Source organism: Puma concolor, chromosome B4 (genome assembly GCF_028749965.1).
Source record: "Puma concolor isolate L17-30 chromosome B4, mPumCon1.1.hap2, whole genome shotgun sequence".
Taxonomy (NCBI): Eukaryota; Metazoa; Chordata; class Mammalia; order Carnivora; family Felidae; genus Puma; species Puma concolor.
The window spans coordinates 63,957,796-63,971,140 of record NC_141673.1 but is presented as its reverse complement, the minus strand read 5'-3'; the positions used below and the strand labels follow the sequence as shown (position 1 = coordinate 63,971,140).

Below are 13,345 nucleotides of genomic sequence, written 5' to 3'. Positions count from 1 at the left end.
GTTTTCTCCCAGCAAACAAATTAATGCCTGCCTCCTTTGTGGTTTTCCCAGCCCCCTTCAAAGCCTTGACCTTCTCAACGCTTCTGCAAATGTGGTCCACAGACCACCACATACATCAGGGTCACCGGGATGGGGGTGAGGGGTGGTGGGGACTTCTTAAATAAGCACATCCTGGGCTCCATCCAGAACTCTTGAATCCGAAGTTCTAGGGATGAGCCCAGGAATATGAATCTAAACAAGCTCCCAGGTGATTTCTGTAGGAACTAAAGTTGAGAACCATTGGTTTGTGTGCGCAGACAGAAGAAGGTCAGATAATTCTGACCGAGGAGCTGACTTCCTCTCTGATTCTCACAGGATCAGAGTCATCTCTTTGCATTTCTCCTTTGACCTTGCCAAAAGGTCGGAGCCAATCTGAGTCACCCAGGCCTGGGTGGGGTGGAGGGAAAGCTAGAAGAGGGGCGGAGACAGGAGCCTTTATCCACAGGCACCTGCTAAGTGGCACACAGCGTATGTATTTCATTCATGGGTCATGTATATCGTTTGATAGATAAGGAGGGTAAGGCCCAAAGAAGTGAAGCAACTTTACTAAGGTCACACAGCTAGTCCAGCATTCAAACTGAGGTTCAGGGAATGTCAAAGTTCATATTCATATTGCAATACTCCACTGTCTTACCCCCAGTTGTTCCTTCAGACTAAGCGTCTTGGCTTATCGCAACACTCCTGGAGGAGGCATTCTAACTGATCCTACTTGCTAGTCAGACCCTTCAGAAATAAGACACGAAGATGACTTAAAGGAACCCCCTGGAACCATCTGTAGGAACAACTCGCATAGTCTTCTCTCCAAGAATCTTGGACAGATCTTATTATGGGGCAGTTAATAACAGGCTAATTATGTGGGGACCCAGAAATAAAATCCAGACCTCTGGTTAGAGGACATTTTCCCTGACGGCCTGAACGGGGCAATTGACTGGGGAACTCTGTCTCTGGCCTCTTCCTGAACTGACAGTCCCCAACAAGTCCCACCTGGGGAAGTCTGTTTGGAGTCCCTTCTGATGCAAGGGATGTCCCCCTGATGACGTGGAGAGAGGGGTTTCTGATGGACAAGTTTCTTTCATTTGATTTATAGGAAGAATTCTACTTCTTCCACTTTATTTTATTTGGGATTAAAAAAAAAAAAAGATTTAAATACAGCCTGACCGGGCAGAAGATATTTTGCCATAAAGAATATACACTTGATCTTAAGACATAGAAAAACCTTGGAGCAGTTCTCTGGGCAACGCAGTCCTTCTAATGCCTTCAGAGTCTGTCCTCTGGGACACACGTGGGCCCCGGAGAGGACCAAGAACTTTCTTAGTACATATATATGCTCCCCTAGCCTCTGCCTCCTGGCCTTGGAGCGTCCCGCAGGGGCTGCCCCCTGGCACACCACGGTCTGGGGCCCACCAAGTTTGAGTGGAGGTAAAATCAGGTTCAAAGGGCCACTAGATCTGCTCTGAGGAGGAAAAGGAGTCCCAAGTGGCAGAACAGGGGGTGGGAGCGGGGGTCTGCCTTTCCTTTCTGGTGGTGGTGGTGGAGGCCTGTGTACACATTTTCGTGTCCCTGGTGTTTTCTCCATTAAAAAAAAAATTTTTTTAATGTTTACTTATTTTTGAGAGAGAGACAGAGTGTGAGTGGGGGAGGGGCAGAGAGAGCCGGAGACACAGAATCCGAAGCAGGCTCCAGGCTCCGAGCTGCCAGCACAGAGCTCAAGGTGGGGCTTGAACCCACGAACCGCGAGATCATGACCTGAGCCGAAGTCGGACCCTTAACCAATAGAGGCTAATAGATGCCCCTGTTTTCTCCGTTTTTAATGCGAAAGCTCATTCTTCTGAGTGCTGCCTCTATCCCGCTCCATCCCCTGGCTTGCCACCTCCCACCTCTCACTGCCCCCATCCAACAGCGCCAGGAGAGGAAGAGTGGGCCTGTTGGGGGACCCTTTGGTTTTTGAACAAAGTGGGAGTGGGCAGGGATCTCCAGGGGGCCCAAAGGGGGTGTGGTGAGGATTGGAGGAGGGGCAGCAAAGTGTTGTGAGGCACTTGTGAACTCAGCCTCTCCCCAGTGCAAGTCTCCCGACCCCAAGAGAGCAGAACCTCGTTAGATGTCCTCGCTGCTCTAGTTTACAACGAACAAAACACTCAATACAGTGTCTTCTAAGAGTCCACGTTCCCAGAGCGTGGCAGTGGCATGCAGATGCGGACAGGGGGTAATTCCCCGATAGCCATTTCCAGTGTCCATTACAAAGACTGATACACTTAGCCATTTCCTTGATCACGTGGTGAATTTACATATCTCACTGTGCGTCTGTTCAGGTGAATGATAGCACTCATCTGTATTTCCTGGGATCCCAAAGACCGAAAGCAGGGAAGTTGGAGATACTGGGCTGGTGGAAGGAACTGACCTGGGAGTGAGTGTTGTGAGGCTGGTGCAAGGGGAGGGTGTTTGAGACTGGGCAGAGGAGAGCGTGTGGCCTCAGAGAGCAAAGGAGAAATGCCAAAGCCCAAACTGACTGACTTTTTTGGAAAGGACTATAATCCATACTTCCATCTTCTTTTGGAGACTCTTGTATTTTGAGGGGGGGGGCATTGACTATTTGAATAAGAGTAGAATACAAACAGAAGGTCTGATTTTGGAGTTTCGAGGGGAAAGGAGCCCAGGAAGGAACTCTGGAATCACCTACATGGGCCAACTTTATTGTTTGGGCCACTCCCTCTGGAATTTACCTGATCTCTTGATTTCAGACCACTTGACTTCTCCTTAAAAAAATTTTTTTGGGGGGTGTCTGGGTAGCTCAGTCAGTTAAGCATCTGTCTTTGGCTCAGGTCACGATCTCAGGGTTCATGGGTTCAAGTCCCGCATCGGGCTCTTCACTGACAGCGCGGAGCCTGCTTCTGATCCTGTCTCCGTCTCTCTCTGCCCCTCCCACCTTCCCTCTCTCTCTCTCTCAAAAATAAAATAAACATTTAAAAGAGTTTCTTAATTTTTTTTTCTAATAATCCTTTGATTATATCCTTTGCTTTGTTCTTTTATCAGGATAGGGCTATGGGAGCCACAGAATCCTTTGAACTAGAGGAGTTTGCTCGGCATTTTTGCTGTTGGCTGCAAGGGAAGGCTGGGGTGGGGAGGGGAGGTTTCATTCTTATAAGCACCGGCAGCTCTGGCTGGCTGAGTCAGTTGACTGGTCTTTGCACACAAAGCACAGAAACTTATTAAAAAGCTTGTTAATATCTCCTAGTTTGTGGCTGTTTGACTTTTTCAGTGCATAATGTCCTATTTTGGGGCTAATCAGATTTGGCACCTTAGTTATGCTTGGCCCAGACCTATGGTAACATCAAGGTGTTTTCCCCAAGCACAGACTCGCTCGGGTAACCCAGAACCACAGGAGCTAACAGGATCAGAGAGGGCTCATCGCACAGACCCCCGGGGCTGATGCAAAAAGCATGGGGGCCACTTCCTGCCCGATATCTCACTGAGACACGGCGGAATTCACACTCAGGTTTTGATTTTCGGCCCCTGAGTTTTAACCTTTCCTGTGGATGAATGATGTGCCCTACATTGAACGTTGCCCTGTTGTAGTTATGAGCATGCCCTTGAGGCCCAGGGAGGTGAGTGCAAGGAGGGAGGCCAGTGGGAAACTTGGAGGAGGCCTGCCCAGTGTCAGCGGGCAAACTTCAGATGGCAGCAGCCTGAGCACTCAGAAGGGGCCGGCCGCCTGCTCAGTGGATCTGCAACCCTTTGGGTCTGAAGTGAGCATTCGTCAGAGCACACAGAGCCTCAACTTCTCCTCCCAGGGAAAGACTGGGGGGTGGAGGAGCAGAGGGACTGGCAGGTGGGTATGGTGATAGCCAATCTGTTTTCCTAATGGCGACATGGAAGTGAGTCCACATGGCTTCTGCTCTACCAGCTGCCTGAGTTCATCCAACCATCCCTGGCCTGACATATCCTGGAGCCCCATCCTGGTACTTAGTTGGGGGTCAGAGCTAGGAGGAGATCCTTCCTGCCCTCAAGGAACTTTTGATCCAGTCTCCAGATACACGCAGTGACCTCCCTGGCCCTGAGTCACAAAGTCAGAACCAGACATCCTCGGAGTGGGAGACGGTGTGGGGCAGGGGTAGGAGGGTGGTGTGTGGGGGATGGAGGGTAGAAAGGGCGAGAGCAGAGAGCACTGGGCAAAGGGAGGAGAGGTGTGGGATGGCCTCTGTGTCCAGGCAGGACGGTCAGGGGTGGCTTAGAGGGTGGGCTTGTCTCTGTGGGATGGAGCTGGCATCTGGGAAGATTAGCACTGGGAAGGGCCAGGTTGCCCAGGGCTGAGCAGCAGGTGTGGAAAGGGGAGAAAGAGGGAGCCTGCGCTTAGCATAAGGATCACAAGTGCATGCTGGGAAGTGGTCTGAACCAGGTGGCGGGAGGTGAGAACAATGAATTTGGGGTGGGATTCTGGCTGCTGGGGGCCTGGTGGGTGGGGGCAGAGAGCAAAAGGCCAAGGGGGGAGCTGGAGCTGTGGTCCAGGCCTGACTGGACTGAGGAGGAATGAGCTGGAATCAGGCTGTGGAAGTGGAGAAGAGGCAAAATCACTGGAGGGCTAGGGAAACGTTGCTCTGGGGCTGGAAAGGATTGGCCCCCTGGAGACCGGGCTGTCTCACGGGTGGGGGTGGGGCGGAGTCACTGTCATTCGCAAGACTACATATCCTTGCATGGAAGCAGCATTTATTGAAACACAGGCTGAGACAACCCAGAAGGCAAGGCACCCACAGACAGTCGTAACAAGAGGGAGACTCAGGAAGTGGCCTCACCTTCTCCATCCCACCGGCTCTGCATTGTACAGACCCCCCCCTCCTGCACCGGCAGGGGGAGATCTGGAACAACCTTGGTGTTTTCTTTGAAATGTATACTGGTGCAATGAATAGCAAGACCTGTCCCAAGTCAAAAAGATTTCCCCTCTGTAATGGGCCCCTCAACCGGGAGGTCCCCTGAGGAGTTTGGCTGGGACAGGTTAACCCGAAGAAGGCAGTCAGTTAGAGAGACAAGCAAGACTCAAAGGGAAATAACCCTTGGGGCAAGTGCTTCCCGCAGACCTCCCTGCCAGGAGGGGGTAGCTGCTGGGAGGGAGAACTTGGTCTCAGATTCTCAGGTTGTGGGACACTTGGCTGGATGTTAGCCTCACTCCTTGTCTCAGGGGAAGGTCAAGCTCCCATGAAGTCCAGCCACCCTGGGTGATTGGTAGTGTCCCATAGAGGTCAGAGAATAATACGGGTGGTTTGGCCCCGGGGTATTTTGGAATCAGATTGGAGGTATGGGAAGGGCTGGGAATGACTCTCTAACTGAAGGCCGGAGGAGAACCAGGAAACAACTCCCTAAAACGAGCAGGTGGCAGAGCGCGGCCGAGGGTCTTTCCCTCTGTAGGAACATGTGGAAGATTCCGGAAGCAAGCACACGATTTCCATTCACACACCATCCCGCGCTCCGGGGAAGAGAACGCAGGCGGCCGGGGACTCTACGCAAAGCGGACAGACCGGCTGCTCCCGCAGCTGAAGCTGGCGGAGCGGGGCTGGCAGGGGGCACAGGAGTCGGGCGCCATCACCGTGATGCTGCCTCCGGTGGCCACGGGGCCAGAGGCAATATGGCGCCCCGGGGTGGTGCTGCATGTGAGGCCCCCGCAGGAGACTCCGCCACGGGAGCTGCTGACGCCTGTGGGGACAGAGGGGACCCAGAGGGTGAGTGGCCTGCCCTGACCTCACCAACGAAGGGACTTCCGCATAGCAGGAGCTTCCTCCTCCAGAAAGAAGTTTACTGGTTAATGACTGAGGTCCGGCTCCTCTCAGCATCTCAGTCCTTCTAGGGGGCTGGGACAGGGAGGAAGCAAGGACCCCCATCCAGAGGGGCAAAGCTGCCTGGCCCTATTTCCATGGCCTGCAGTTCACATCGCCACCAGTTGAGGGCGCTCAATGCGTCCATCCCTAACTCCGGAGGAGCTCCCTAGTGAGGAGCCCGCGGAAGAGACAACCCCCTCCCTGTCGGGAAAGCATTCCAGGTTCAGCTTTGCCCGTTCACAAAGCCATTTTTTTGGAGGATGTTCAAGCAGATACTTACAGACATTCACGGAGCCCACACCTTCACACAGCCTGTGGGGAAAGAACACTCGGTGAGTTCTGGACACGGAGCTGGAGTCCTTGAGGCAGGGACAGAGAAGGCCCTCCTGTGTCCGGATCCTGCCCCCCGAGAGGCAGGGAGGGCTCCCCACAGTCTACGTTTCGCAATCACCTTCTCTCTCTAACCGTTCTCTGAGCACAGAGACAAGGCCTTCTGATTTCCAGCAGAGGTGGGCGCCATGATGAACTCTGCCGGCTGCCGCCAGTCTGAGCCACCCCGCACCCTTAGTGCTGGTCAGGCTCACAGGAAGGAGAGTCCAATCAGATGCAGCAGTGTGTGTGGAAGGGCTTTGTGCCAGTGAAGAGCTAGTACATACGGAGTGCATTGTCCTTATGGTGCCCGAGCCCCGTGTAGGAAGCTTCTGGAAAAACTGGGTTTGAGAGGCACATGACTTGGCCACACGTCCTGCCTCTTGCACTTATTACCTGTGGCCACGAGGAAGTCACTGCACGCTGAGCCTTATTGCCTCGTCTTTGGATGTGAAAAGTGACACCTACCTCATTGGATTGTGAAGATTACAAGGGGCACTTAGCACAGGCTGACGCATAGTAAGTGTCTGATAAATTAGGACTATTCTCAAAGCTTGAGCTGTCCTAGCAGTGGGTAGAGATGTAGCTCACACTTGGGCTGAGGGAAGCCCCCTCCCAGGGGACCCGGGCCTCCTATGGGCCAGATCCTCCTTAGCCCTACCTGTGCTCCTCGCCCTCCAGCAGCCGCCTGTAGGTGGCGATCTCGATGTCCAGGCCCAGCTTGGAGTTCATCACCTCCTGGTACTCCTTGAGCAGGCAGGCCATGTCCTGCTTGGCCTTCTGCAGGGCGGCCTCCAGCTCGGCCAGCTTGCAGCGGGCGTCGCTCAGGGCCGCCTCGCCCTGCTGCTCTGCCTCGGCCACGGCGGCCTCCAGCTTGGCCCGCTATGAGGAAGGAGATGTGAGGGCAAGGATGAGAAAGAGAAGGCGCAGCTCGGCTCACCTGGACTGAGGGAGCGGGGGGAAGGAGAGCAGGGTCCAGAGAGAAGTTAGGCTAACTACGTACGACCAGGTATTTAACGAGACCTTGGACATGAGGAAGGAGATGGGAGCTTTCACCTTCTCTCCCTGGTGGTGGTTGCTGAGTGGCCAAGGGGAGGGGGGTGACATCAGTGATATGGCTTCTCCTGCTTCAAGTGCCGTGTGATTTGGTTGGGTCCCTGCTTCCTCACAGGCACGCTGTGAGGCCTCATTTGGGCCAGGCTTTTGCCCTCCTGGGGGCAAGGTGCCTGGTGCTGCAGTCTGCCTGTGCAGACTGTGATCTACACCCCCTCACCCCACCCCCCGCACCCCTCTCGTACCATACCTGACACTTGGCATTCTCGATTTCAGCGGTCAGCCTCTGGATCATGCGGTTCAGCTCGTTCATCTCCTCCTTGGTGCGGCGCAGGGTCTCCCCGTGCCGGATCACCGTGGCCTTCATCTCCTCGCACTGGGGGGAAGCAGAGGTGCTCCTGAGGCTCAGAATGGAGGTTCCCACCCATTCAGACACCACAGATGGTTGGTAGGTTGTACAGTGCTCAGTCTGTGCAACTATACATGGCAGCCCTGCTCTGCCATCCAAACTGAGAGATGTCTGTCCTCTTACCATCCCTACAAATCAAAATCCCCAGACAACAGAGGCCTTCTTTAATATATATCTGGCAACCTGCCCACTGTCACGTCCAGAAGGCAGGCGTCCTCTGCCCCTCACCTTGCTGCGGTACCAGGACTCAGCCTCAGCCCGGCTGCGGCTGGCGATGTCGTCGTACTGAGCCTTGATCTCGGCCACAACGCAGTCCATGTTCAGGTCCCGGCTGTTGTCCATCTTGACGATGACCGAGGTGTCTGAGATGTGGGCATGGAGAACCTGGAGCTCCTGGGGGCCAACAGTCAATGCGTTTGGGTCTGGTGCTTGGTCTGGGCCATGGGCTCCACCCCTAGGGGCAGTGTCCACTCTCTGGAGGGGGCACTGGTCATGCATGTTACATGACTCCTGCTCCACGTGCTTCCCTTTCCCCCCTTCATTCACACACAGGTACGTCATAAAACAAGAAAGCTGGGAGGGGCCCCAAAGAGGAGCTGGGGACATCTCCATGCACTTAACAAATGGGAAAACTGAAGCCCAGCAGGTGGAAAAGACCTGACTCAAAGTCACCCAGCTGGGTAGCTGGGGTTTGAATGCCGAGACCAGTGATCTGTCCATTCATTAAGACCTCCTCTCTAACCGGAGACCCACCCTGACCACCGCCACCCTCACATATGTACTTTCATATCCATGTACAGACTGACACGCCCCCAGACCAGCACATGGGCACACACTGCAACAACAACTCCACAGACCTGGGGAAGCCCAAGCACGCACACACTCTCCTCGGCCCTGAAACATGCGTGCCAGGCTCTCCCTGGGTACATACATACCCGTGTCTGTCACAGCCGTGCAACATGGCTCTCTCAGATGTGTGTGCATGTTCTCTTGTGCGCACATCACCCACATTGGGAAAACATGTGCACACGGTGCACTGTCTCCCCTCTTTCTCAGGTCCCCCACCTCCCCTCTACCTGCCCTGGCTGGTCGGTAGGGGCCCCCTTACCTCATCGTAGAGGCGCTTCAGGAAGCTAGACTCCTCCACCAACGCCTCCACATTGGCCTCCAGGTCTGATTTCCGCAGGTAGGCGCAGTCCACGTCCTGGTGGTGGAGGGAAAGGGAGGGCGTATGTGTGTGGGAGGCCTCTGCGGTCAGTGTGGTGACCGTGCCCCGACGGAGGCTGGCCAGATGGGTCCCCCTCCCTCCCTGCCCCATGATCAGCCCCCTCACCTTCTTCAGAACCACGAACTCGTTCTCTGCCGTGGCTCTCAGAGCCACCTCCTCTTCATACCTGGGTTTGGGAGGGTAGAGAGGGGTCACAGCTGAGGGGTTGGGGCTTGGATACTATCCCAGCTTCCAGGCAAGCTCTCCCAGGGCTCAAAAGGGATTGTCCCTGTGAACGTTATCTTGTCCTCTCCATGGTCTAGTTTGTGCATTATTTCACTTGGGCTAACCCTTGTCCCAGCCTGGCTCAATCCATCCCAGTCCTGCTGTGTCTGGGATGAGATCAGGGAATGCATACTCTGTTCCCTCTGTGAATCCTAGAGCCAAAGAGAGCCAGTGCCCTGGGCAGTGAGAACACAGAGCGAACATCATAACGCCAGCTGGGCCGCGTAGGAACACAGACAACTGTAGAACTCCATTGGGTTTCCTCTCCTCACTCCCCGTGAAAGCATCTCTAAGCTCCACAGGGCCTCCAAGGTGTAGAGTGGGGCCAAAGAATCGAAGAAACCCAGGCCCCGCCCCAGACAGTCCCTTCCTCAGGTTCCAGGCAGCCCCTGCTGCTAGACAGGCAGGATTCTTAAGCTGCTTCAACGAGGTTGAGGATGGAGGCTTCCTACTCTCCCTGTGTTCCCCCAGCCCGGCCTCACTCACTTCTTCTTGTAGCCCTCCAGCACCTCCTGCACGTGGTTGAGCTCCGAGGCCAGCCTCCCGCTGTCGGCCTCCACGCACTCGGCCTCCCGCCTCAGCGTCTCGATGTAGCCATTGAACAGGGGCTCCATGTTGCTCTCACAGCAGCGCTGGTTCTGGTAGAACTGCCACTTGGTCTCCAGAAGCTTGTTCTGCTGCTCCAGGAAGCGCACCTGCCGCCCAGGGTGTGAGGATGGGACTCAGGGGGAACCCAGGAGGTGCCTGGTGCCCTGGCGATCTTTCTGCCCTTGGTCCTCACTGAATAGCCAGGGCCAGCCAAGGGCCAAGCATGGGGTTGAGTCTCTGTGACTCAAGGGGACCTGCTCCCGGCCTCCAGGAGGCACTGTGGGTGTGGGGGAAAGCGCCCTGGGGCTTGAGGCCAGAGGTCTGGTTCAAGTCTAGGTCTGCCACTTTAAGTGGGCAGGTCGTCTAACCTTTTGGGGCTTTGTTTTCTCATTTCTAAACCAGAGATGATAATAGTGCCTCCCTTAGAGTTGTAAAGACTGAACAAGTTAATACATGCAAAGTGCTTAGAACATTTTTGACACATGGTAAATGCTCAACTAATTTAACCATGACTATAATGAGCAGTTCCTCATTTATTAAATTATGCAACACTTACTGAAAGTTTAGTGTGTGGTGCTAGGGCCCATGCTAAGACACACAGACACACACACACACACACACACACATGCACATACCTGTCTATATCTACAGTCGACCTGGAACAATGCAGGGCTTAGGGGCACTGACGCCTCCCCTCCCCGCCCCCACACAGTTGAAAATTTGCATATAACTTCTAACTCCCCTAAAACTTAACTACTATTAGCCTCCTGTTTGATGGGAAGCCTTACTGCTAACGGAAATAGTCGAGTAACCTGTATTTTGTTTCTGTATTAAATATTGTATTCTTCCGACAAAGTAAGCTAGAGAAAACACGTTACTAAGAAAATCACAAGGAAGAGAAAATACATTTACAGCACTGCACTGTATTTACCAGAAAAATCCTCTTATAAGTGGATCTGTTCAGTTGCGACCCGTGCTGTTCAAGAGTCAACTGTGTATGTATCTCTATCGGTCTCTACCTACCCGTCTATCAATTACATTCCATTCTCACAACCCTTCAGGAGGGGCAGATATTATAACCCTTCTAGTACAGATGGGGGACACTTGGATACCTAGCTCATTGCCCCACAAAGGTAAGTGAGAGTCGGGGTCTGCTATCTCTGGAGTCTCCTTCCCCTGCCCCACCATAGTATGCCTAAGCAGCTCCTCTAAACTGTCTCAGCTTCAATTTGATATTTAAAAAAAAAAAAAAATGAAGGGGCGTCTGCGTGGCTCAGTTGCTTAAGCGTCCGACTCTTGGTTTCAACTCAGGTCATGATCTCATGGTTTGTGGGCTCGAGCCCCACGTTGGGCTGTGTGCTGACAGTGCGGAGCCTGCTTGGGATTCTCTCTCTTTCCCTCTCTCTATGTCCCTCCCCTGCCTGAGCATGCTCTCTCTCTCAAAATAAACAAACATTAAGCAAAATGGAGATAATAACACCTACCCCACTGGGTCATTCTGAGGATGAACTAAACTCACTAAGATCCCCTGACTCCAACCCCAGAGCTGGGTCCCATCTATTCTGCCAGAGTGAGGCCACATGGACAGAGGGGCCAGCACAAAGGGAGAGGCATGGGTGGCTTTCTTGGGAGGCAGCCTCATGGCATCTGTGGGGTTCCTCCCACCGGCCTGGGTGCCCCTCTTCCACATTCCCAGCCCTCCATCCGTGAAGGCGGCTGTGCCAACCTTGGCTGGTTAAGTGTCACACCCCCTCGTCCACTATCGTCCTGGGAGAATAATGCTAACAGCGAATGTTCATTGAGCACCTACTACGTGCCAGCGTTTTTCAGGCACGAACCCATCAATGCTCACGACAAGCATGTGAGGCTGGTTCTGTTATCCAGACAAGTCACAAGCCCGAGGTCTCACGCTGCCGAGGGGCAGAGCAAAGATAGGGAGGTGGCGTGGCTGCGAGCCGTGCCCCCGCCCCCACTTCCCCCGAGCTGCCTGGCGGGGAGCCATATGCCTTTTACTCTTTAACTCTCCCCCTTTTCTCCCACACTCGCAGCAGCCAGTGCCCAATCCAGTTTTGGGGGCCACCTCTGATATTCCTGTGTTGTCTTGTCTCCAGAAGCACACACACACTTTAGATCATAGACTCCGTTTCTGGACCACACCGGGCCCTCGGTTGCACTTTGTTGGAATTAAGAGACAGAAACCGATCCTTTGCCTATGTTGGCCTGCAATTCTCTCCCTCTGTCTCAAACCTGGCTCCATGCTGTCTCCCCAACACACGGGGACCTTCCCAAGGGGAGGACAGGCCAGGGCCTTCTCTGGATCATCATCCCAGGCCTCACTGACCTTGTCGATGAAGGCAGCGAACCGGTTGTTGAGACACTTGATCTGCTCCTTCTCCTCATGCTTCACGCACTGCGCATTGGGGTCGATCTCCAGGTTGAGGGGCGTGAGGAGGCTCTCGTTGACCGACACGGTGGTGATGCAGGGCGGGCTCGGCCCGCACACGCCGCCGGAGCGGTAGCCGAAGGTGCGGCCGCAGGAGCCGGCGCGGAAGCCGCCCACGGCCATGCGGGGCCCGCAGGAGCCCAGGTTGGAGAGGCTGCGGCTGCCGAAGCCCGTCAGCCCCCGGTAGCAGGACACCCCTCGGTAGGGTGCCGCGCTGATGCAGCAGCGATTGCCAGTTTTGGGGGCCACAGCCGAGCAGGAGCTGAAGGTCCTGGTGACCCCACATCCTGGGCTGATCCGGTAGGAGCGGCAGGACATCGTGCGGGTCTGAGCAGAGGCTGAGTGCCGCGGGAATGAGCGAAGTCTTCGGTGCGCTGCTTAGGATCCTCTGGCCTCTCTGATCCTCCCTGGTCCTTTTATTGGTGGGGAGAGCTGGGGTTGGCTGCATAAAAGGAGTGAAAAGCCATTTTATGTTGTTTATTGGCTTGGGGAGTTTGCCAGCAACTCCCCAAAGACTCATCTTAAAGGTGAGCTCAGCGGCGACTCGGGGCCTCCGTAAAAGTATTGAAGATGTTATTAGGGACACTGTGTTTGCACTTTTCATCTTCAAAGCTCGTTTACGTACATTAAGTAATTAATTTTCTCTCAGTCTCAGATGGCCCCAACCCACACTTGGAGACGGATTTGAACTCCATAACTGTCTGAGGTGGCTGGCATTGGGGTCGAGGCTGTGGCCGCTGTCTCAAGTGGGGGAGGTCTAGGGCCCCAGTTGGGGCGAGATCCCGCGAACGCATTACCTCTGTCCTTCCGGGCTCCACGCAGGACACGTTCTCAAGTAAATCACTGTGATGGATTGGGCAAGTCGAACCCACCCAGGCGTGATTGCCTGGAAGGTGGTTCAGATCCGTGGGACCGTTTTGACCATGCTCCCTGTAGGACAGAGGGCTAGAGCACATGGTCTCTTAGAACCTTCTGGATTCCAGCCCAGAGGCTCTGTTTCAGAGCCTTGGCTTCTCACCCAGCAATTTGCAAACCACTCAACTCTCAGTGGCCACAATAACGGCCACTTGCGGATAATGGGGAACCTTTCCTCTTAGCCACTTTCTCCCAAGGGACGGCAAGGAGGGAAGAAGTCAGTCCTGGAATAA

General features: G+C 54.3%; 1 protein-coding gene across 1 annotated transcript; it reads right to left on the bottom strand.

Moving 5' to 3' along the window:
• Positions 1–4,720: 4,720 nt before the first annotated feature.
• Positions 4,721–12,613, bottom strand: LOC112867464 (keratin, type II cuticular Hb5). The gene is made up of 9 exons (XM_086713319.1): positions 12,096–12,613; positions 9,653–9,861; positions 9,008–9,068; positions 8,783–8,878; positions 7,903–8,067; positions 7,516–7,641; positions 6,874–7,094; positions 6,124–6,155; positions 4,721–5,721 (listed from the first exon to the last, which is right to left on the bottom strand). Exons 1-9 carry the CDS (start codon positions 12,513–12,515, stop codon positions 5,528–5,530), a joined length of 1,524 nt encoding a protein of 507 aa, XP_086569445.1. The 5' UTR covers positions 12,516–12,613; the 3' UTR covers positions 4,721–5,527.
• Positions 12,614–13,345: the final 732 nt, after the last annotated feature.